This window comes from Podarcis cretensis (assembly GCF_951804945.1).
Source record: "Podarcis cretensis genome assembly, chromosome: 1".
Lineage (NCBI taxonomy): Eukaryota > Metazoa > Chordata > Lepidosauria > Squamata > Lacertidae > Podarcis > Podarcis cretensis.
Genome location: NC_137170.1, coordinates 101,379,082 through 101,403,436, shown reverse-complemented (window position 1 = coordinate 101,403,436; position 24,355 = coordinate 101,379,082). Strand labels below are relative to the sequence as shown.

Genomic DNA, 24,355 nt, shown 5'->3' with positions numbered 1-24,355 from the left:
CGGTAAATGCTTTAGTGTACCAAGAGCACATTTTGCTACAGGACATGAGCATCCAGTTATTTGAATAGTTACTGAAACATCATATTTAATGAAACAATACCACAAAATTATCCTTCCTTCTCTTTGTCTGTGTCAGGTGCTGTTGCGGTTGCAACCAGGCAGGACTCCAACCTGTGTTTTACAGGCTTTATTTTGGTGCAAACTATTTACAGTGAAGAGCCCCAAAGCTCATGTCTGGCTCAATTGCTAGCAGAATCTGGGAGTGGTATTTTAGACCTCCCCCAACATAAGAGTTTCATTACCCCCAACCGTTTCCTCCCCTCTCTGTGCCTCAGACTACTGCACAGAATGGGCAATGGCAAGGGCGTGTTTCCCTCCTGTCCGGCTTGGCCAGAAGCGGTGTTAAGGGTCCCACCAGCATCCTCTGGTCCTAGCACCTCCTCTCCACTGGAGGTGGGGCTTTCCTCCTCGCCGGAAGAGGAACTGCTTCGCAAGATTTTCGGAGACTCCCTTAAACACAACTGCCCTTCTATTTCTCGCCTCTGAGCCGATGGCAGTTCCCTGAAAGTCTGCATTGTAAAGAAGTAATTATTCTCTATATGGAGGGCAGAATCTCATTTGGAAGGGGTAGAAACATCCTTACTCTGGAAATTTTCTCAGATTGTTCAAGTGTCGTGGTTTATATATAAGCCTCTTGTTCTGATTCACTTGGGCTTTTTTTCAGTACTTCCTAAAGCGAGGATCTTCTACATGTTGGGAGGCATCAAATGCACATGGCCCCCATCACATAGGGAATGTATTACATGACAGTACACACACACACACACACACACACACACACATTCACAGTCCATATATTCTTGTCTCATGATAAAGAAAATGGTTGTGTGAGTCAAGTGCATACACATGTATATGTGTACTATCTGTAGTATTAGTTGCATTGTTTAAAGGTGAGGATTTTTTATTCACTTAAATGTACACAATTATTAGCTTGTTGAGTGTGTATGAACTTTGATTTGAAAAGGAGAAAATAATATGAATTAAAGCCTAGTTAAACTGAAGTGAGAACCCATCCTAAATTCTATTTTCTGCTTATAGCTCGCAAGACTACTTTAAGGCATGAGTAAAAATATTTACACATTTTTACAGATGATGACTGTGGGGATGGCAGTGATGAACTGAACTGTGCTCATTCATGCTTTGACAATCAGTTCAGATGTTCCAATGGCAGATGCATTCCAGGTCATTGGGCTTGTGATGGGGACAACGACTGTGGAGACTTCAGTGATGAAAACAAACCAAATTGCACCAAGGAAGGTTGGCATTTTATATAATTTCTCTCCCCCATCGCCAAGTAGACATGCATGCGAATGTACTGCTAAACTGAATCAACGCATATATGGTATTTGGTATTGAAGAACTTCAAAATTGAGCCTGTATAAATGTATAAAGTGGGACGCAGGTGGCGCTGTGGGTTAAAGCCTCGGCGCCTAGGGCTTGCCGATCGAAAGGTCGGCGGTTCGAATCCCTGCGGCGGGGTGCGCTCCCGCTGCTCGGTCCCAGCGCCTGCCAACCTAGCAGTTCGAAAGCACCTCCGGGTGCAAGTAGATAAATAGGGACCGCTTACCAGCGGGAAGGTAAACGGCGTTTCCGTGTGCGGCTCTGGCTCTGGCTCTGGCTCTGGCCAGAGCAGCGATGTCACGCTGGCCACGTGACCCGGAAGTGTCTCCGGACAGCGCTGGCCCCTGGCCTCTTAAGTGAGATGGGCGCACAACCCCAGAGTCTGTCAAGACTGGCCCGTACGGGCAGGGGTACCTTTACCTTTAAATGTATAAAATAAGAGATGTACACAACTCAGAACATCTGAAGGATTGTTAACAAATCTTAGTAAATGTTCTGGACTTCCATTAGAAAAAAAGTCAAAATATAATATACCACGTGCTAAGGATGGGAGCATTTTCATTATGACCATGCTTTTTCAGTTGTAGCACAGCAGCTGTAACTCTCTCTAGAGAAAATTGGCTGACCCCCTCTCTGATCATTTGTAGTTTTTAAGTGGCAACTAAAACATTTTTATTTTTCAGTGGTTTATAATTTAATTTCTAAATGCATATTATTATTATTATTATTTGCTATCTTTAAAGTAATTGTTTATATATTTCCAGTGCTTTCAGTTTTCACTGTATTGAGGTGTATGTTTATGGTAATTAACTGTCTTTTAGACCCCTTTCAGGACTGAAGGGCACTATATAAATACTTAAAGAATGCAAGCTCATATGAAGGAGTGAATTTACAACTTCCTTCATTCTGTGCTCTCAGGTTTCATCTGCTTGGATTGAATTTGTGTATGGTAAACAGCAATGTTGTACAAGCCAAACTATCAAGGCCTTTGACAGAAATGATGTTTCTGAGAAGTATGCTTTGCAATGACTTCTTACTTAAGATACAGAAATTTAATTAATTTTGTGGCCCATGGGCTCTGTGTCAAAGAACTCTTGCAGCCCATTTGGTCTGAGAGGTTGAACTGCCCTGCTCCAGAAGCATGGATCATTTCCCTCCCCCTTTATGCTTTCAGTGTATGAGGTGCTGGAGAACCAGGCAGGCTTTGAGGGACAAATACATGCATATACATACACAAATTAAAATCTTCATTTAAAAAATCACAATTTATCCTCACGGATTTCCCTTATCCTGATGCTTTTAGCACAAAAGAATTAATATTTAAGCATTAAAAGCAACATGAATTATTTATAAATAATTGTGCTTACCCACAGGCTACATTTTAGCTTGAGGCCAAGCTGTCTGTGAGAATGTGATTTTAAATACTATACTTAAAATCTGGTTTGCAGCTTTTTATAAAATCCCGTTTGCCCTTTATACAGACATTTCTGTTTGCACTGAATTATGTTGCTCTTTTAAGTATAGGAAAGATGTAATGCATACTGGGGAAAGACTAGAAACCAAGTAGGTGCTGGCTGAAGAAAATCCTGAGGCGCTGTTGAGTAGACTCCATTTATTTCATTTTAATTGATTATTAATAACTAAAAATGTAAATTCCCTCCTTTCCATTTCACATTGAATTGCTAAAACAGGGATTGGGAATCTGTGGCCCTCCAGATCCCCCAAATTATTGGACTACAACTCCCATGAACCCTGTCTGTTAGCCATAGTGGCTGTGGCTGACAGGAGCTGGAGCCCGCCAACATCTGAAGGGCATCTCTGTTTCTCCTCCCCATTTCACCCCGAAGTGTATTGTCCTTTAAGCTTGTAAGACAGGATCTCCATATCTCATTTTCTCTTTTTAATTTACAAAAGCCACCCTGCTTGTGCACTTCCCCAAGGCATCTTCTTGGTCACTGTGAGATCAGAATGCCGGATTAGGTGGTCTTTGGCCTGCTCCAACGGGACTTCTTACACATACTTAGTTTGTGGCAGGGCTTCTCATTCTTTTTAAAAATTGTGCATGCAATTGGAAGACAATAATTGTCTGAAAAGCAAGATAAAAATAAAATAATAAAGTAGTGTTCCTGATTGGTCCAGGAGTTTCCCTTGCATGGAGGAATCATTTGCTCATAACTCGGTGTGTGCATAGGGGCACTTCACATGATTGCCAAACATGCAGCCAGAGCCAAAAGCCAGAGCCAGTCAGTGTAGTCCTGTAACTTCAGTGTTTGAGAAGGTTTATGTGATTTCCCCCTCTCCCAAGATGAGTGCCAAGAACAATCATTGTAATCAATGGTCAGGCGAAAGATCCACTGAAATTAGACTGCTCTCAGCTGGACATAGAATATCATCAGGGACAAGGCTAAATAAATCCCATAGCAGGGCAGTTCAGATTGTGAGTGCCACAACAGATCAGGTATTTTCAAATATCCCTACCAATTGCACCTCAGGTGTTGCTGGGATATGGAAAACAGCCTCCCCGAGTGGACTGTAGATGAATAGTGTCAAACTGAAGAAGACGCTCATTTTAAGCATCTCTGCTCCACAACATTTAGGCAAAACTTCATAAACAGTGTAAAAGTTGCCTGTGCTCTGTTCAAAAGGTATATTGTTCCCACACTTCCTATGTTCATTCTATGAATAAGCCCTTATTAAACAAGTGGAGTAAATTAATCTGGTGCTAAGAAAATCATTTCTCTTTGTAGCCCTGACTCTGATCTGCTGAAGGGGAAGCTGATGTTCATCTGGCAGAACTGGCCCAGAAACTTTTATGTTACACGTAACATAAAACTTTTATGTTGGGAGCTTTGTTCTAGGTAGCAGGGGGGGTCTCCTGAGATACCCAAGCAGGAGTAACAAAGGGAGAGGGTTTTTTGGATAAACTTTTTCTTTTTTAAGGCAGATCGTAAGACAAATTACTGAAGGCTTGTCCCAGAAGTGAGGAGTGAGATAAATGATGCAGTACAGATCAAATAATACTTGCACAGTGATGCTTCAGTATCAAGTGGTGTGGTGGGGAAAGTGCTGAAATCTGACTCCTTTTATTATCTGCTGGAAACCTGTGACAGAAGAGTGAAAGTGGGGATCCTCTGTAGCATCATAAATCCGAAGCAAAATGAAATTCTCATTCAGTGACCATGACAAGGATTTACTGGGACATGAGGGCACAAGCAAGCAAGCAACCTAATGCTTCAAGGAGTTGATCAGGAATAGTAAATGCCTTTTGGAAAGTGGGCAAATGTTCAGGGAAAAGGTGCAGTGTTTAATATATTTATGAAAGGGGAAGCCATGGGCAAAGTAGAGGCCAACAGGGGCACTCCTAAGCAAAGAACAACAAAGACTGAAGAGTTCGGGCACCCAAATTTAGCTGCAGCCTCAGAAAAACAAAGGAAGGAAGATTTCCTGGTAAAAAAAACTAGAGAGCAATTGTCTGAGTTTGTAGATAGTAGGACACTTGGCTCTGCATCTTTGGCAGGTAGTGAGGTGGAGTGACAGAGCTTACCTGACCTTCTGACAGCTGAGTCATTCTACTTATGAGGAGGGGAAAGGCAAGGCAGCAGGGAAGTCTGCATAATGCACCACTAACTCAAGCTGCTTCGGAAGCTGCCTTCCCAAGAAGAAAAGCGACTGTTCTTGATTGGTGTCACCAGGTTCCAAACAGGGCATTCTGTCAACAGCAGGAAAGTTGGCTGCTGTTGGAGACTGCTGAGTTAAGAGAAAATTGAGTGACTTAATTACAAATAGGCTGTAAGATGTGCTTGGATGTCTTTGCCAAGTGCAGTTCTGCATGCAGTTTACCACTTGTAAGTCCCACATAAATCCATGACTATGAATGGCTGGTCACTGGAATATTATTATGTGCTGGAAAGTTTGGAAATAAGCAACGCATACACACTTAAGTTTTAGATGCCTGAAAACCCAAATATCATTATATGATAGAAACTAGTCAGTTTCATTATAATTTCAGCAAATATCCTCATAATTAGCTTTTTTCTCAGGGTAGCAGCATACATTCTTGATGCTTGAAAAGTCGGGGATGAATAAACATTTGAATTCCGTGTTGTGGAATATGATGTATGTAGCACTTACTGTGAAGTCACAAGCACAGATTTCTCCCTGCTTTGAAACTCAATGATGTGATGACTTTGAGCAAGGGTTGCTTGAAATTACCTCAAAGTAACATCACAAAATAGCAGTAAAAACCTTCAAAGAGAACTTGGAGCAATTACACTGGAAAACCTTGCAAAAGCTAAATTTATGGTACAAACATTTTTGTAAAACAACCATAGGTAGCCTTGAAGTTCTTTCAGTCTTTGAGTAAAATAAAGAAACAAGTTGCATCAGTGCAACAGTTTTCTGATCTTCTCAGCATCAATAGACTGCGTAAAGAAAATTAGTAACTGAAAAGGATGTCTCCAAGTTTAAAGAAAGCATAGGATTGTGACTATCACAGAGGAAGGAGGAGCAAGAATGAACTTAATTAAAATACACTTTGAATCATAGAATCATAGAATCATAGAGTTGGAAGAGACCACAAGGGCCATCAAGTCCAACCCCCTGCCAAGCAGGAAACTTCTTTGTGGCAGAAGTATAAGACATGGTTCAGAGTAGTGGGAGGTGAAGGTCCCGTCAATCTACTAGTCTCTCCCTCCTTACAACTGGGGTGAAATCAGAATAAATGGTGTATAAACAAATAATACTTGACCAGCAGCTCCTATCCTGTTTCATCTCATTCTTGTTAATCCCACAGAGAACACAATCTGGTTAACAACAGAAGAGGGGTGAAGAATACATAAACCCATTCTAAGAAAAGAATGATAATAATTATATAGCCAGAAGTTGTTCCTTCAACTTGCCTCAAGTTGCTTATTTGGTCTTCAGAATGTATTGGATCTCTGAATAGTGTAGGGTGCTTGAGTACTCCCACCTGCCATATTTCTATTACTCACTGGTTAGCTATACATCCATGTATCTCAGGATGTATCATCCATGTATCTTGTGGTCTCAGGATGGGTTGAATCATGTAGTCCTGCTCCACTGAATTTTGGCACTAAAACCCTAGGAAGTCAAAATTGCTTTCACAATTCATCCTAATCCACTGAAGGGAAACTATTTTTTTTAAAAAGCCCACTTCACTGAATCTGAGATCTTTAGGAAATGAGAGGGGTGTAGCACAACCCCACATTTGCATTTCACCTCAGTATCCAGCAAAGGGCAGTTACAGTTGTGTTTGTTTATTTGCAGTTAATGGAGACATGTGGACTATTGGGAAATCCATTCCACTTAACAGTGGGGAGGAGTTGTGGTGGACCATGTGGCCACCAACTCACCTCTGGGGATGGGGGACTGAGTCCCATGTCACTCGGAGGCTCCCTGCCATGCCATCACCCAGCCAGCCAATCCTCCTGCTTCTTCAAACTTCCGCCCGCCCTTCCTAATTTTCAGGTTTTGTCATTGGCCTTGCTATGGACCGCGGTTGGTCGCTATTGAGGGGCCTGGTAGGAATTTTTCCACTTGGCATGGTTTTTGCCTACCTCGTAGCAATCGTCACAACTTTGTAAGGTTTGGAGGTTAGGCATTGGTTGATCATCTTATGGGGGAGGGGAGGTGTGGCCATCACCTGCCCCTCTAAGCTTAAGGGTATTCCGTTAAAAGAATCCGGGGGTGTGGATCTCGTCTGAAGCCCAGGTCGGGGGCTAGGGCCATGACACGACCCCAACAGGAACACCAAGGGGAGCTTGAGTTGGTATGCATCGACAGGGCTCCCCCTATCGGTGGTTGACCCTTACCGGACTCCCTGCATGACAGGCAGGAGTCAGATATAGTCAGGTCAACTCCAATGCCTAAGCCAATACCACTCACATTCTGTAACCAATAAAGTTGTGACCAAATTTTGCCCAATAATATTAACCTAATATCCATGTCCTTGTGTCTCATTCATTGAGGAGGGGTGGTTTTGGGGTCTCGACATGCAATTTGCTGATATTGATCATGTATAGAGCAGATTTCAGGCACTAGTGGGGAGGAGAATCTACTTCTTTCTTTGCTTGTACTCAGCTGCCCTGCAGAAGCATATGTAGGATCAGAGAAGAGTTGCTGATATACATTAGATAGATAGATGATAGATAGATAGATAGATAGATAGATAGATAGATAGATAGATATAGATTTGGCATAGCATCTCCAGTGAAGTGTCTGTGTTAGAACAGGTTTCTCACAGAGACATTTGTCATCTTGATCATCTATTTGTATTATTATTATCATCTTAGAAACAGCCTCTCTTGGAGGATGTAATGGGAAAGAATTTCAGTGCCACCCGGATGGAAACTGTATTCCTGACTTATGGCGCTGTGATGGAGAAAAGGACTGTGAGGATGGCAGCGACGAAAAGTTCTGTAATGGAACCATACGCCCATGTGATGCTAAAACAAAATTTTCCTGCAAGACCACAGGTACAAAAAAATTGTTTGATTAAGAGTAAAGTAATATTTGTTTATTTGAAAGCAATATACCAATTTTATATTGCCAAAACCAGAGATAATTTTTGGCTCTGCCAGTATAAAAGTGGTCATGCTTCTCTTTAATGCTGCTATTTGCTTTTCGCTTAAAGTTGGAGTCAGATCTGGAGAACTGCTGGCCATACCAACATTGTAGCTGCCAGGGATACGGAGGGTTCTGTGTTGGCAGGGACACTGGATCCAAAATCTTTCTGAAGTTTGGAAGGGAGGTCTGATACTATCCTGTGGCCCATGGGACAAGCTCCCAGGGACTGCATGACTAAAAGCTACATTACTGCTTGAAATATTTTCTTTTTTATTATCTTAGTAGACCTTGTTCATGCACAGTGAGTGTCACTCCCCATGAGCAGAAATGCTGATATATACACACAGTTATGCTCTGTTATTTTATAAATTACAATGACCTCCCTCATTTAAAATTATTTCTGGAGTTTTGTTTGATGTGGTTTTATCTATTTCATTGTATTATTTCAATGTAAAACACTCCAGATGCAATTGGCAAAGAGTGCTATTAAATAAGAAATATAGCATAGTGTAAATATTTCAAAACGATTGAAAGCTTTGCAGGTAGAAGCTGTGTGTATGTAACAGCTATAAAAGCAAAGAATGAATTACTATAGGGCAGTTATTTAGAGAATAATACAGAATAAAACAATGTATAGGGGGGAAAAACTTTTTTTTTCATAAATACATTCAAATTGAAATAAGTATCAAAACATGCATAACAATAAAAGTTTAATTGTAGGCCTTTTCCTAGGTAGTGCAATAAAGATTAATGTGCTCACATATGCATTTTGTTTTAGATAATAGCAAGTGTCTAGCCTATCAGAGTGTAGGAAGAATAGATTATAGATTATAGATTATTTTCTTTTCATTAAGGTGAAAAGAAGTCTAAACATATCTATTATGTGGTCACAAACCTGAACAAAATTAAATCAACAACCATACAAGTAAAATATCACAACATGCAAAGTACATTAAAATGGGTTGTACTACATATATGCTATATGATGTCAGGAATACTTAAAACATGTCTAAAATAAGCTATACAACATGATACCTTTAACTTACATATTTTAAGGTAAGTTTGTTTTTTTAAAAAAGAACTTAAAAATTGTAACAGCAGCTGGTTTAATCAACTGATATTTGTGTTTTTATAGCCAGAAGGAAATATCCATCCACAATCTCTGTTAATAATCTGTTCAGACCTGTTAGACCAGATACCATTCGGAAGTCCTGCCTGAAAATTTTGAGAGAATGGTGTCACCAATGTCATTTTGTCATCTTTATATAAATTATAGGCGAAAGTGAAAAAGAAGTCAAGGAAGTAGACTTATTCTAAAAGTGTATATATCTATAAAACAAAATTGAGCCAGTGTGTTATTATGGAAGCAAACTCAATTTACTTTGGGTTATTTCCAATTTACTTGGCATCAGTGGCTTCCATTAGCTCTCTGTTGGCCTAGACTGGGCAATTAAATAAAAACCTCATGTTGGGCCAACAAAGCAACAGACTTGAAGAGAACAGAGGAGGAAATACGAACAACTTTGAAAAATTAACAATCGTGAGATGTTGGATGAGACCTGAGAATATTGGGGGTGGGATCAAACAAGGGGAAAAAATGAGGAGAGGGATGTAGCAGGGAAAGTTGAATGTAACCATCTTAGAAATAGACACTATGGGGCCTGTTGGCAGTTATAAAAGTTTGAATTTAGTTAGAGACAACAGCTGCTGTTCATTTGCAGATCTGGGGAGCTTTTCTGCCACTGAGTAGGGATGGGGAGGAATTCATACTTCCTGGAACAACACATGAAGCAAAACACAGCTAGCTTTCAAAATATGCACTTCTCTGAATTTTATGATGCAGTTCTCCAACAAAAAAGTGTGTATTTGGGGAAAGTGTGCATAACATTGCATATATTAATGAAAATAATATACCAAAATGCATTTTATTAGGGAATTTTTCTCACAAAAATGTGTATATTCAGGAAAATTGTGTACAAAGGTGTGTATATTACACTAAAATGCTTTTATGTTAAAAATATATATTGCAAACTGATATGGAAATTGATGAACAGAAAAATAGGAAACTAAGAGAAACTGAAATGGAAAAATTAGGCTCTCCAGAAGTGCCAACTTAAGTAGAAGATTGAGGGGGTGATGATGCACACATGATGTATGTGTGAAACAGGGATGCCGGGAGCTAGAGTGTGGAGCCAAATGAGGCAGCAGCGTGGTGTCAATGGCTGGCAACTCCTCTCTGGTGCTCAGTCTCCTCCTCTTACTATCTCCACTGTCCCAGGGCTGCCTCTGTGACCTCCCCCCCTCCCCAAAAAAACATTTTATTGGGGAGGCTTCTGGTGCCAAATTCACAGACGGGTGGTTTTGTATTATTAAGGGAATGTTACGCATTTTTCTGGAATATAATCATCATGGCCCAGCTTAGGATGTAGATGTAGATATACCCAAGAAAGGTCCCCCTAACTCAGGGATGGGGAACCAATGGCTCTTCAGAAATTGTTGGACTCAAGCTCCCTCGGTAACATGGTGAAGGGTGATGGGCATTTGAGTGTAGTAACAGCTTGAAAACCACAGGTTCCCCATTGCTGCGCTAGCTCGATAAAGACTTGCACATGCAAATTTATGCTGCACACACGGTTTCTGCAACATGATGCAAGAACTGGGGCTTGAAGTTTATAGCCCCTACAAGAAAGAGCACATACATATCAGCTGTTTAGGAGGGTTCCTTCCCCCTATACTTTCTTTCTGTTAAATAACTTATAGGTATAATTACTACCAGAGATAGAGGAGAAACACACCCATCCATCAAATTGCACTTCTCTCAGTTTTGCAGTGCAGTTCTCCAACCATGCAATGAAAAAAATGCATATAGCAAAGTAAAATAAGCATATAAATGCATATATTAGTGAAAATGGCACACAAAGATGCTTAATAATATTAGAGGAAATTGATTGAAAAAGTCTGTATAGTAGTCAAAACTGCATTTTTGTGCGTTGAGAGAAATTAGCACTAAAATGCTGATGAATTCTCAGGAGGATTTTTTAAAAAAAACAACCACACACACACACACACAAATTGCTGTGGAAATGTAAGAACTGAATTTAAGAAACAGAGAACCAAAATCAACCTATTTGTCCATCCCTAATTACTTATCTGACAGACCTGCACATTTACAGTTGAATAAGGGCCGATAGTACTATACTCAGAGCATTGGGCATGGATCAGCTAATGGGAATGATGTAGACAACAAGAGAAAATGAAAATGAAAATTACAGAACTGCTTAAATTAATGGAGGCAAAGTGGGAGGATTCTGGATAATTCTTTTCATATGAAATGGAATCTGTCCAATGTTGGAATAGGTTTTTTTAGCACCATGAAATATTTCATTAAGCTTTTTTGAGTTTATGATTGTATATTACTGTGGTACCTCGGTTCTCAAACGTCTCCGTTGACGAACGTTTCAGAACCCGAACGACGAAAAGCCGGAAGTAAATGCTTCCGTTTTCAAACGCTCCTCGGAAGTCGAATAACTTCCGCTTTGTGTTTTTCAGTTTTCTCAGTTGAATTTACAGATAGCTATTTGCACCTCAGTTTTCAAATGTTTCAGAACACGAACGGTCTTCCGGAATAGAATATATTCAAGAACCAAGGTACCACTGTATTAGTTAGCAGTAAGTGCAGTTGTATACTATTTACTATGTCAGTCAATATTATTAAATTAATTATACCTTACAGGTTATGTGTTAAAGCTGGGAGATTGTTAGAGTCATTGGAGCAAAGTTACCTGTCATGGATGGCTAGAATTTCTGCTTTGGGGGTCCTGTTTTTCCAGTTTTTTATTTACTGTCCTTTTACTATTAGCACCTACAAGATAGTTAAACTCATAGCAAAAGGATTTTCATGAATAGCATGTGAAGAAAGCATGGATACAGGCAGAGAAATGGGCACATGTGCAGTTCGTTCATGTACAACAACAGGACACATGCAATTGCCTTGAGTTTCTTGGCTACAGCTTGTGGTCAATGTGGAGAGAGCTTAACCATAATCCTGGGTTCAGACCATACTCTAAGCCAATCCTTGGCCTAGCTCAGCATGATAGAGGAGTAAGACCGATTGAGGCAATGGCAAAGCCTCTGTAAGAACCCCTCCAAGAGTCCACATGTTGACATAGTAAGCCATAGTGTAATGGTGTCTCTGTTTGTATAGAGCTTCACTAACGCCAGACAGCTGATTCCCCAGTGCCACTATTCATGTCTGAACCGGGATTGAGATACAGCTAACTACAAAATGATCACAGAAGGGCGATTAAACCAAAATCAGTGCTTCGGCATTTCAATTGACTTGGAATAAATTTAGGAGCGTAATAACTCTCAATATTTGCCTTTAATATCAGTAATTCAGATTTATATTTTAATATTGCTTAAACAAAAATGGCAGTTCGGGAAAGAAAAGAAAAAATAGCAAAGGCTGAAGGCAGAAAATGTCACCTGAATAAGCATGTCCCTATAGGGACATTTCTACACTTGATACCAGATATTGTAACTTTTTGAAACATGGCAACCCTATGTGAGAGTGTCTCAGAGATATGAAGTATTCTATCTAAACAAATAACTGTTCATAGATTACCCCTTTTTATTTTAGATTATTCAAAAATTATTATCCTTCATAAATTTATTTCAGATTCATCTTGGAACGGGGGGTGGGGGTGGATACTTTGTTACCACTTCTATTCTTATTCAGAATTCTGTTTTTACCTAGTCACATTGCAAAGTATAACTGTTCCCATAAAATTTCCTCAGTTTCATTTAAAAATGCACTAAAGAGGAAGAGGAACAAAGCTTGTGTTGTTAATAAAACTGCACACACACACAAACACACACATTTTCTCTATATACTCTCCTCGGACAGATAAAACGTTGAATTACTTCCATGCACTTTTGTTCCATCAAAGGCTTTTTAAATTTGACATTGGGGCAGGAAATGGCTGTTCTCAACTTTGTTGTAGGTGTTATTTTAAAATACGAGGCAAAGTTTTTCCAAACATTTTTGTTCAGAATATTTTCCTGCATTTGCTTTTGGTCTGATTCTCTGTGTTTATTTTTCTCTTTTCAAGGGAGATGCATTAGCAAAGCATGGCTGTGTGATGGGGACATTGACTGTGAGGATCGCTCTGATGAAGATCATTGTGAAGGGTATATGTGTGGACCACCAAAATACCCCTGCGCAAATGAAACTTCCATCTGCCTACAGCCGGAGAAGCTCTGCAATGGGATAAGAGATTGCCCGGATGGATCTGATGAAGATGTCCTTTGTGGTACTTCATGCTCTTTCCTATATTAAAAAGTTCCCTTTATCAGATTTATCGTGTATACTTGCATCTGCCCATTGGAAACATTAATATTGTGAAAGCTTTGTGCATTATCACTTGAGCTTTTCATTATCCCTTTCCTTGTTATGCTTGAAATTGCACAACATTTCACGGAAATGGATCTGCACAATTTTCGTTTTCCCAGTTCTAGATGGTTGTAGCAGACTTCCAAACTCTGCATTCAGTGATAATTTTCACACTGTCAAAGTGAATACAGTGAAGGGATTAGAGAGGCAAGTCCTGCCATGACCTATGCATGTTCTCTAGACCATTTGTGATCCCTACCATTGTAGACAACCATTTGGAGGGTAGGCTTTTTGCACTGTGATGTTGCACTTGATCCTATTGTATTCATTTTATTCTGACCTAGAATGGCACCCAATGGACCTTTTACAGTGGTACCTTGGGTTACAAACACCTCGGGTTACAAACACCTCGGATTACTAACACTTCGAGTTACAGACTCCGCTAACCCAGAAGTAGTACCTCGGGTTAAGAACTTTGCTTCAGGATGAGAACAGAAATCACGCGGCGCAGTGGGAGGCCCCATTAGCTAAAGTGATACCTCAGGTTAATAACTGTTTCAGGTTAAGAACGGACCTTTGGAACGAATTAAGTTTGTAACCAGAGGTACCACTGTATAAGCAAAAATCCTTATGTATAGTAACATACTCCACTTTTCCTTCCAACACTAATAAAAGATGCAGTGAAATTTATTTATACTGATTCCTGAGAAGTTCTATACATTAATTTTCTCTAGTCTCAATCCAGTACAATTTACTACAGATCTGGTAGCCTTCTTTTAGTCTGCATTTTATGTCTGAGAAACACCAACTTCTGTTTTGTTTTCTTCAATTGCAGATGAATGCTTGCTTAACAATGGCGGTTGCAGCCACCAGTGCTCAATAGTTCCTGGAGGTAGAATTGTGTGTTCATGCTCACCAGGGTTGTACCTGAGCTCAGACAATAAAACCTGTGAATTCATAGATTATTGTGCCAAACACCAGAAGTGCAGCCAAGTGTGTGAACAGCATAAAAATACCGTTAAGTGCTCCTGTTATGAAGGTTGGAAGCTCAATAAAGATGGAGAAAGCTGTGCTAATATCGGTAAGTTGACATTTACAGACTATTCACTACTGTAGAGCTCCATTTATGAAAATATAGGGGAACCAAAATAAGGCCTATTCACTTTGGAGAAGCAGTATGAGTCACTGGTTGTTTCATCTTTAACTCTTAAACACCTAGATTAAAAGGGTTTTGAAAGTTTATTCACAAATTGTAGAGATTTACAAATTGCCATTCAATTAACAAAGCTCGACATTACAGATCTGATTATTTATACTTGTATTTTTCACATGGGGGGACATCCATAGTGTAAAGCATTGAGTATAATTCTGGGGATTATATAATATTTCTTTTGACCACTGTGGGAGTAACTGCCTTTTTGAGTAGTAATGAATGGAACACTGGATTAACATAGTCGGTCTACCTCCTTTTAACATTTATAAACTTTCTCTTTTTTTTACAAAATAAAACAGAATTCTTTACAACTCTTATAACAGCACACCCTCTTTTACAGACCGCAAGCAACATCTACCCTGAGACATCCATACATGATTAAGCCAACAGTTCTGTGGTGGGATAATGAGCTGCTTGTGCGTTGAAACTGGATCCCTCAGAGCTCACTCAGTGTAGTGAAACCCTGCCTTGAGCGGAGCCCTTCAGCATGGCTCCGTCAGTCGCTGGTAGAATCTGACAGTGGGCGTTTGCGGAAACGTTTCCAACATAAAAGCTGTTTCACAGACATGCGCCTCCTGGATTCCCTCCGTGACAGTTTCCGGCGAGGGGTGGGGGTCCTTAAAGGCTGTTCTGATACCTCCTCGCTGTTCTCACTGGAAGTATCCCAGAGCCTCCCCTCCGACTCCCTTTCCTTTGGAGCTCCCGCACTCCCCCTACTGGTTCCCTCTTCTGCTGAAGAAGAGGCTCTCCTATTCTCCTGAAGCCTTCTCACCACCTGTCCTTCCGATGGCAGTTCCCTGACATCCACCTCCCCCCCAGGGCCCCCTTCACCCCCTCCCGCCTCCTCTCTTACTGGCGGCGAGGACGGAAATCCCTGGAAGGAACTCCCCTCATCCTCCGAGGATTCAAACACTTCTAACCACGGCCTTCCGCCTCTTTCCCCTTCTTCCTCTCCTTCGTCGGAATCTGTTTCCACCTCCACTTCCGACTCTGGGAACCCTTCAAATTCCCCTTCCTCATCTGTGGTCCCGAAGTGTTCCCTCCCAAACCTTGCCACTGGTTGTGGTTTCCTTGGGAAACGCCGATGAAACGTTTCTATTAAAATCTCGTCTTTGACTTCCTCTGCCGGTACCCATGCATTTTCTGACTCTTCCTCCCCCTCCCATTCAACCAAGTATTCCACCTGATTCCCTTTCCACCTGGAATCAATGATCCCCGCCACATCCATGTTGCGTTCTCTCTCTTCTATGACGGGTGTCCGGGTCACCTCCCTCTCATGTTCCCCCCACTCACACCCCTCTCTGTATGGCGACAGTAATGACCTGTGAAATACTGGGTGCAATTTCATGTGACTGGGCAATCGGAGTTTGAATGCTACTGGGTTGACCTGCTGTATGACCTCAAAGGGTCCCAACCGTTTGGGTCTCAATTTCTTACACCCTCCCTTGAACGGCAGTCCTTGGGTGGATAGCCACACCCGGTTACCCACCCTTATGGTTTCGCCTTCCCTCCTATTTCTGTCAGCTTGCTTCTTGTATTCTTCTTTGGCTTTCTCTAAGTTGAGTTGGAGCTGACGGTGGATCGCTTCCATCTCTTCAACAAAAATTTCCGCTGCAGGTACACTCCACCTTCCCCCGCCCTCTCCTGGAAACGCCCGAGGATGACACCCATAATTGGCTAGAAAGGGACTCATCCCTGTGGACACGTTCTCCGCGTTGTTGTAGGCAAATTCTGCCAGAGGTAACCAGTCTACCCAATCAGTTTCTCTGTCCTTTACATAACACCTCAGATATTGTTGCAAAACCCCGTTTGCCCTTTCTGCTTGCCCATTTGTTTCTGGGTGCCTGGCGGTGGAAAAACTTACCTCCACATGCAACATGCTCATTAGTTTCCTCCAGAACCTAGAAGTAAATTGTTTTCCTCTGTCGCTCAAAACCCTCAAGGGGGCGCCATGCAACCTAAAAATGTGCTCCACAAACAACCTTGCGGTTTCTTCCGCTGTCACTGCATGTGAACAAGCTATAAAGTGGCACATCTTAGTTAGTAGATCCACCACCACCATGACCGCGGTTTTCCCTTTGGATCTCGGTAGATCGGTCATGAAGTCTATGGATACCATCTCCCATGGCCTTTCTGGGGTGGGTAAGGGTTCTAATAACCCCGCTGGCGCCAACCTCTCTCCCTTTGCTCTTTGGCACCTGTCGCATCCCCTGACATACTCCCGCACGTCTTCCCGCACCTTGGGCCACCAAAACTCCCTGGTAACCAACCACATGGTCTTGTGCTGCCCGAAGTGCCCCGCCGTGGGGCTGTCATGCAACTGTTTAAGCACCTGCCCTCTTAGTCCCCCACCTGGTATGTAGAGCGCCCCTTTGTAATATAGTTTTCCGTTCTTTTCCTCAAACCCCCCTGCGTTCTCACCTGTCTCCCTGAGTTCCCTAAGTTTCTCTTGGGCATATTCATCGTTTTCAATACCCTCTACCAGTTCTCTTTGCCCCACCAATGCCGCCCCACAAACCCAGTGGTCCTCTGAGATGATATGTCTTTCTTCCGCCCCTCCTTCCCCCTCCAAGTACTCAGGTTTTCTGGAGAGAGCGTCCGCCCTGACATTCTCAGCCCCTGGCACGTAGCGAATTTCAAAATTGAACTTGGAGAACTCTTGCGCCCATCTTACTTGTCTCTGGTTCAATACTCGGGCTGTTCTCCAGTATTCTAGATTTTTGTGGTCTGTCCGCACTTGAACCTTGTGTTGCGCCCCAATCAACAGGTGTCTCCATCTCTTGAACGCTTCGTGGACAGCGAGTAATTCTCTGTCGTACACCGTATAATTCCTCTCAGACTTGTTCAATTTCCTCGAGAAGAAGGCACACGGCCTCCATTCCGACGTATTCGCTCCTGGCTGCAGAAGCACGGCGCCCACCGCTCTGTCAGACGCGTCGGTTTCCACCCTCATCGGCTGCTGCAGATCCACGTGTAAGAGTTGTTCTTCCGAAGCAAACGCCCTCTTTAAACTTTTGAAAGCTCGCTGCGCTTCTTCCGTCCAGACAAATTTCTTCTTGCTGCTGAGACAATCCGTGATGGGGGCTGTTAAATGGGCGAAGTTCTTGATGAACTTCCGATAGAAGTTTCCGAACCCCAAAAACCTCTGCACATCTTTCTTAGTTTTCGGTGGCCTCCATTCCAGCACTGCTTGCACCTTGCTAGGATCCATGGCCAGCCCCTTGTCCGACAACCGGTACCCAAGGAATTCCACCTCCCTGGTGTGAAACTGACACTTCTCCAGTTTCACCCACAGCTGGTTTTCTTGCAGTTTGCTCAGTACTTCTCTTACATCTCGCACATGCTGCTCTTCATCCTCTGAGTACACCAGCACATCGTCCAAGAACGCAGCGCAGTTCTTGTACAGCAATGGTCCTAGTACGTGATTCATGAATGATTGAAATACTGCGGAACCCGCCTGGAGGCCGAAAGGCATAACGCAGTACTCAAATGCCCCCAAGGGGGTGAACATAGTGGTTTTCCACTCATCTCCCTTTCTCATACATATCAGGTTATACGCCCCCCTCAGGTCCAGCTTGGTAAAAATCTTCCCTTTTCTCACCCGGGTCAGAATGTCATCGATTCTGGGCATAGGGAAGGTCACGGGTTCGGACACTGCGTTTAGGGCCCTGAAATCCACAATTAATCTCGGTTTGTCCGAGTTTTTTTTGTCTACAAAGAACACTGGGCTACCCCCCACCGCTCGTGACTCCCTGATGAACCCACGCTTGAGGTTTTTGTCAATAAACTCCCTTAGCTCCTGCATCTCTCTGTCAGACATTGCATACACCTTGCCCACTGGCAATTGCGCTCCTGGAAGTAAGTTGATTTGGCAGTCAAAGGGTCTGTGTGGGGGTAGTTTATCTGCTTCCCTTTCGCTGAAGACGTCGGCAAAATCTGCATATTGTCGTGGTACCCTGCCTTGTTCCATTGCTTCTATCTTTGCTAACGTGGCCTGAGTGCCTACTTGGCCCCCTTTTTCTGTGCAGTGTCCCATACAATGTGCTGACCCAAAGGAAACCACTCTCTGATGCCATCCCACAAGCGGATCATGCAGCGCTAGCCAGCTCATCCCCAAAATGATGGGCGCTCCTCCCAACGTGGCTATATTAAACGCTATCCGTTCCGTGTGTCTTGCCACCCTCATTGTCATGGGGACAGTCTGCTGGTCTACTTCTCCCCCCAACAGCGCCCTCCCATCAATCGTGGTCACCTGCAGGGGATTTTTTAAAGGAATGGTTTGTATCTGATGGGCGGCTGCAAACTCCTTACTCATAAAGTTGCAGGAGCTGCCTGAGTCTAATAGCGCCTTCACTTTTAGTGGGTGTCCGTTTGCCAGCTCCAGCAATACCTCTATTACAAGAGCTGGTCTTGGGGGTTCTGGCGTGGGCACATTTACTGTTCCTTGGCCTGGCTGCTGTGCCCCGTCGGTGGCAGCCAGGCGTTGGCTTTTACTTGCTCCTTAGCTCCTTCCCCCTCCTCCCCAACAGCCCCCGCCATTCCTTGCCATTCCTTTCTTTGCGGACAAACTCTGGCAAAATGACCTGGCTGTTGGCAGAGAAAACATTTCTTGGCGCCTTTTCCCTCCTTCTTCCGCCCTTCACTGGGGTTTGAAATTGCGCGTGCGCGCGCTGTTCCGATTTCCATCGGCTCTGCTGGCAGAGAGGGCTGCTCTGGCATCTCTGGAATGCGGAAATCCCTCCAACGCTCCCCTTTCCCTTCCCGCTTCTCCAAGGCTCTGGCCTCCTGGCGTGACCCTATGGCCAGCGCTGATTTAGTCAGATGGTCCATAGACTCCGCCCTGGGCCCCCGGGAAAGTTCGTCTTTCACTGCCGAAGATAGTCCTTCTTCGAACAGCATTTGTATCGGTTCCGCTGACAAATCCCATCTTAATTTATGGATCAACATGGTGAACTCAGTCCAGTACTCACGGACAGATCGGTTCCCTTGTTTACACGCCATTAACTGCCTGCGCGCCACTCCCTGCTCAATCTCGCTGGAAAACATCAGATCCATGGCGCGAAAAAACTTCCTTGTGTCCCTTAGGGCTTCATTATTGGCTGCCATTAGTGGCCTCACCCAATCTCTGGCCCCGCCTTCGAGATGCCCAATCACAAAAGCAACCCTCGAATCCTCATCAGGAAAATCATCAAACTGCAGATTGAGGGCATATTGCATCTCTGTCCTGAAGGCTTGATAATTCCTGGGATCACCCCCAAACTTCTGCACCAGTCCTGGCACTTTCCTCGAGAGCTGGGCGGCTTTCCCCTTTTCTGCATCATGAGCCCTCCTCTCCTCCAGCCTCGCCGTTTGCAGAGCTAACTGTACCTCCAACATCCTGTACCTTTCTTCCAGGCTAGGACCGGCTGCAGCTGCTCCCCCATCTCCGGCTCCGGCTGGGTTGCTCATGATGCCTCTCTTTGCACAAGCTGCTTTCAGGGACTGTCAGATTGCTGTGGTGGGATAATGAGCTGCTTGTGCGTTGAAACTGGATCCCTCAGAGCTCACTCAGTGTAGTGAAACCCTGCCTTGAGCGGAGCCCTTCAGCATGGCTCCGTCAGTCGCTGGTAGAATCTGACAGTGGGCGTTTGCGGAAACGTTTCCAACATAAAAGCTGTTTCACAGACATGCGCCTCCTGGATTCCCTCCGTGACAGTTTCCGGCGAGGGGTGGGGGTCCTTAAAGGCTGTTCTGATACCTCCTCGCTGTTCTCACTGGAAGTATCCCAGAGCCTCCCCTCCGACTCCCTTTCCTTTGGAGCTCCCGCACTCCCCCTACTGGTTCCCTCTTCTGCTGAAGAAGAGGCTCTCCTATTCTCCTGAAGCCTTCTCACCACCTGTCCTTCCGATGGCAGTTCCCTGACAAGTTCCTTTGGCCTAGATTACACCAAAGAACCCCATATATTTACATCTGTACTGAGGAAAGGGGTTTATGATTCACAACTTCAGGGCTAGTGTTGGGGGTTTGAAGCTGCTGCCATTAGGCATCTAACACTGTAATATACTGTACATATAATTCATCTCCAGTTTTCCTCTCATTCCAAATGAATGTTGAATTTAGATGGGTGATTACTTACAAATAAAAGCAATACAATTTTTATTTATCCTATTTTGTTCTCCTGTTTTTTGGTAAACCTGGGTAAGGTTGTTGCTGAGCCTGAAGATATGTTGACATATATGAAGTTTCTGGAACACTATTTCCATTCTGCCTAGAGTCTTGAACAGAAGTTTGCCTGTTAGTAGCAGGGGAGGCACCACAGCATTTTGCTGTGGCTCCCCATTGTTGTTGTTGCTTGCTATTTTTACTCTTTTTCTATAAAGAGAAATCAAGTGTTGTAAAGAGTCCCCATTTGTTCATTGTATGTGTGTGTCGGTTTGTCGGTGAAATGAACCCACCCATGGATAAGGTCGTGTTTTCTGCATACGTGTATACCCAAGTTATGCAGAAGTCTCTGACTAACGAGCTTATGTGTTAGTTCATAAAATGAAAATAAGCAAGGACTGAACATGCTTAGTAGCCTCCAGGAAACATGGGATGTTGAAGGTGTAAATTATGGGAAGGGGAGAGAAGGAAAAGGTGGGAAATGAGCCCTAGACATCTGGAGGTAGTGGGATAGAATGGATAAGTGCCATGAAGTGCTTTCTAAAAACTCATCTGCAAATGCAGTGAAGTTGCAGGAGGATAAAAGGACATGTTTTTCCTTTCCCACAATAGAAGAATTGCCCCACACTTTCTACTATAAATCAATCAAGTGCTCAGTCCTTCAGGGCTAGATAGCAAAGCACAGGGAAAGGTTCTTGAGAGAGCAAAATGAAAACGGTATTGCTTCCTTCCCTTGTCTTGAGGTGGTGGATTGCTCTGCCAGGCTGCACTTCTTACATGAGAGAAAGCACAATTGGTCACAGTTGGTTTTACTTTTGAGTAGACATGTACAGGATTCTGCTGTGAATATTTCTGAGCTGTCACCAATGATAAATTTCTGCTACTAGAACTTCAGACCACAGTTAGATTGTTGAATCTAATTTTCATTTTTGCAGTGTCAGATCAATATTGTTGTAGCTGAATAAAGGTTAGATTTAAGTGGCAATGTGTATTTTAGAAAAAAATACTACAAGAAATGTAATGCATAAGTATTTTACGGTTATAATATTCTGTCAGAGTTAGTCTAATGAATGCCTTTTTATTACTGTCACCATAATGATGTAATCATTATATTTTATACAAATAATACTTTTGTATTCCCAGATCCATTTGAAGCTTTCATAATTTTCTCTATTCGGCATGAGATCAGAAGGATCGATCTACAGAAACGGGATTACAGCCTGTTAGTTCCTGGTTTGAGAAATACAATAGCACTTGATTTTCACTTCAATCAGAGCTTACTGTACTGGACAGATGTGGTTGAAGATAAAATTTACAGAGGCAAGCTTTCTGAAACTGGAGGTACGAAATGAAGTTTTATTTATTTTTAATGAAGAATTATTTATTTTTAATGATCTTGGGAAAAGCCAACTGGAGAAAACTGGTGAAATTATGTTGAATCCATGAAATTCTGGGGAAATTATTTCTCCCACATGCTATTACAGAATACAGTCCAAAATGGCTCTTATAATGTGATACTATTTCCCCCTTGTTTAACGTTCTCCAAACTTTTTTGATTGTCACCTTTTGCTTGCAGTACTAGTGGGGTAGGAAGCCTGGAAAAAAAAAATCCATCTGGCAGCCAATGTGTCCCTTTGGTTTCAGACAGTACATGGGTAAACGAGTCTAAAAAGCCTGAGACACAAATTTTCACGGCCCTCTAATGGTTATGGTGGCTCATTTTACCAGAAGTAATGTAGTTAGCATAAACTCTGGAAGTGTATACCAAACTAAGCTTCCTAGGCAAACTCGAACCTCTATGTTTAGGGGCAGTATGCCATTGAATACAGTTTACTGAGAGGCAGTAGTGAGGGAGAACCATTATAAGACCCTCATATAAGCTCACCTGGTTGCTGTGGAAAACAGGGTTCTGGACTAGATGGATCCAGTAGGGTTATTAGTATGGTTGTTGTGTTAAACATAATACACCTCAAGCCTAGAATATGGAGCTGTTCAGAAAGTGGTTCTCAGAATATGGGGAGGTCCGCACAATACAGTTACAAAGGACATGACGTTTTTGAGAAAGAGACCATTTGGAAGTAGGCAGAATGGCAGACTCTTCCCTGCCAGACTGCAGAGGCTGCAAGCCTATATTCACTTACCTGGGTGTAAGTTTCATTGAGCTCAATGGGAACTGCTTCTGAGCAGGCATACACAGGATTCCTCTGTATCCAAATACATGCATTTTGTAGCCTTTTGAAATGTGCATTATGGATACATTACAGCACATACAATGGGCTTCTTTCTGAGTAAGTAGGTTTACTCAGATTGCTTTATTTCAGTCTCCATATCTACTCTTAGTTGCAATTAACAATACGGGATCTTCTGCTCCCAGCATTTCTTCTTTCTCCTCTGGAAGGAAAGCCTGCCACCAGTAGAATGAATGATGCAATTGATATGATTTATGGGTTTTTTTAAACAAACACACACACACACAAATTTCCACAGGCCGAAATCCTGCATGCTGCTTGCACAGAGAACAGAGTGTGAAGTTTTTCCCGTAGGGCTCTAGTATAACCTCCCCTCTCCCACCAGGCCCCTGCACGTGTCTCCACTCCTGCTTCTGCTGGGAGTAGCCTGCACACCATGGGCCTGGGGAAGAGCAGGCTCCAAATGCTTGAAGGTAAGATGGGGGAGGGTCTCAGCTGCAAGTGCAAATGGCCTTGTTGAGTCACACGATGGCTTTCAGAATAGTAGAAGGCTCATGAACAGAGGCGACAGGTGGGGGCGGGGAGAGGACACATGAACTCCATCCATACCATGCTCTCCATGCACACAGTGTGCAGGATTGTGGCCAAATTCTGCTCAGCCTTAATAGTTGACACTGCGCCACCCTTGCTACGATGCACACCAAAAATGTATTTTATAGTAAGAAAATAATATTAGTAAATCCTAATAGTTTCCGTGTCATACTGTGCCTAGTGTGGTAATTTGCATATTAGAGGATTGATCATGATAATTCCTGTTCCACAGTAAGTGTCTCACAGTGCAATCCTATACATGTCTACTGAGAAGTAAGCGTCATTGAATTCAGTGGGACTTGCTCCCAGTAATGTGTGTATAAGTCCCATTGACACAAGGCATTTTTTTTAAAAAAAGGTAAACGTTGTTGCAAAGATAGCTCACCATTCTGAAATTAGTAAACTTCTCAGTTTTCTCCATAATTCCAAAGTTGTGAATGGGCTATATGTGGCATAAACCTACTATTTTATAATGTTTTATGGTACTATATTTTAATTTTTCTAATGTTCTACAGTATCATTATTTTAAAAGTAAGTAGTTATTCTGTTGCAGTGTCTACTTTGTGCAAGTTTAAACTTAATGTGTTAATCATTTTAAGAACTCTTCTAATATTTTTGCAGGGGTAAGCTCCATTGAAGTAGTGGTCCAGCATGGCTTAGCTACCCCTGAAGGTCTTACTGTTGACTGGATTGCTGGAAATATATACTGGATAGACAGCAATTTGGACCAAATTGAAGTTGCTAAATTAGATGGCACACTGAGGACAACATTAATAGCAGGTGCCATGGAACATCCTAGGGCTATTGCTTTGGATCCTAGATATGGGTAATTAAATGTATTTG

General features: G+C 42.7%; 1 protein-coding gene across 3 annotated transcripts in view; it reads left to right on the top strand.

Annotated features, from left to right (window-relative positions):
• The window catches only part of LRP1B (LDL receptor related protein 1B), a 782,700-nt gene that overhangs the window by 583,376 nt on the left and 174,969 nt on the right, over nt 1–24,355 (top strand). For all 3 annotated transcript variants that reach the window (XM_079992449.1, XM_079992450.1, XM_079992448.1), the window contains 6 exons: nt 1,150–1,317; nt 7,713–7,895; nt 13,098–13,298; nt 14,214–14,459; nt 21,876–22,073; nt 24,134–24,338. In XM_079992449.1, the coding sequence (XP_079848575.1) occupies nt 1,150–1,317; nt 7,713–7,895; nt 13,098–13,298; nt 14,214–14,459; nt 21,876–22,073; nt 24,134–24,338 (1,201 nt within the window). The remainder of the gene's footprint in view (nt 1–1,149; nt 1,318–7,712; nt 7,896–13,097; nt 13,299–14,213; nt 14,460–21,875; nt 22,074–24,133; nt 24,339–24,355) is intronic.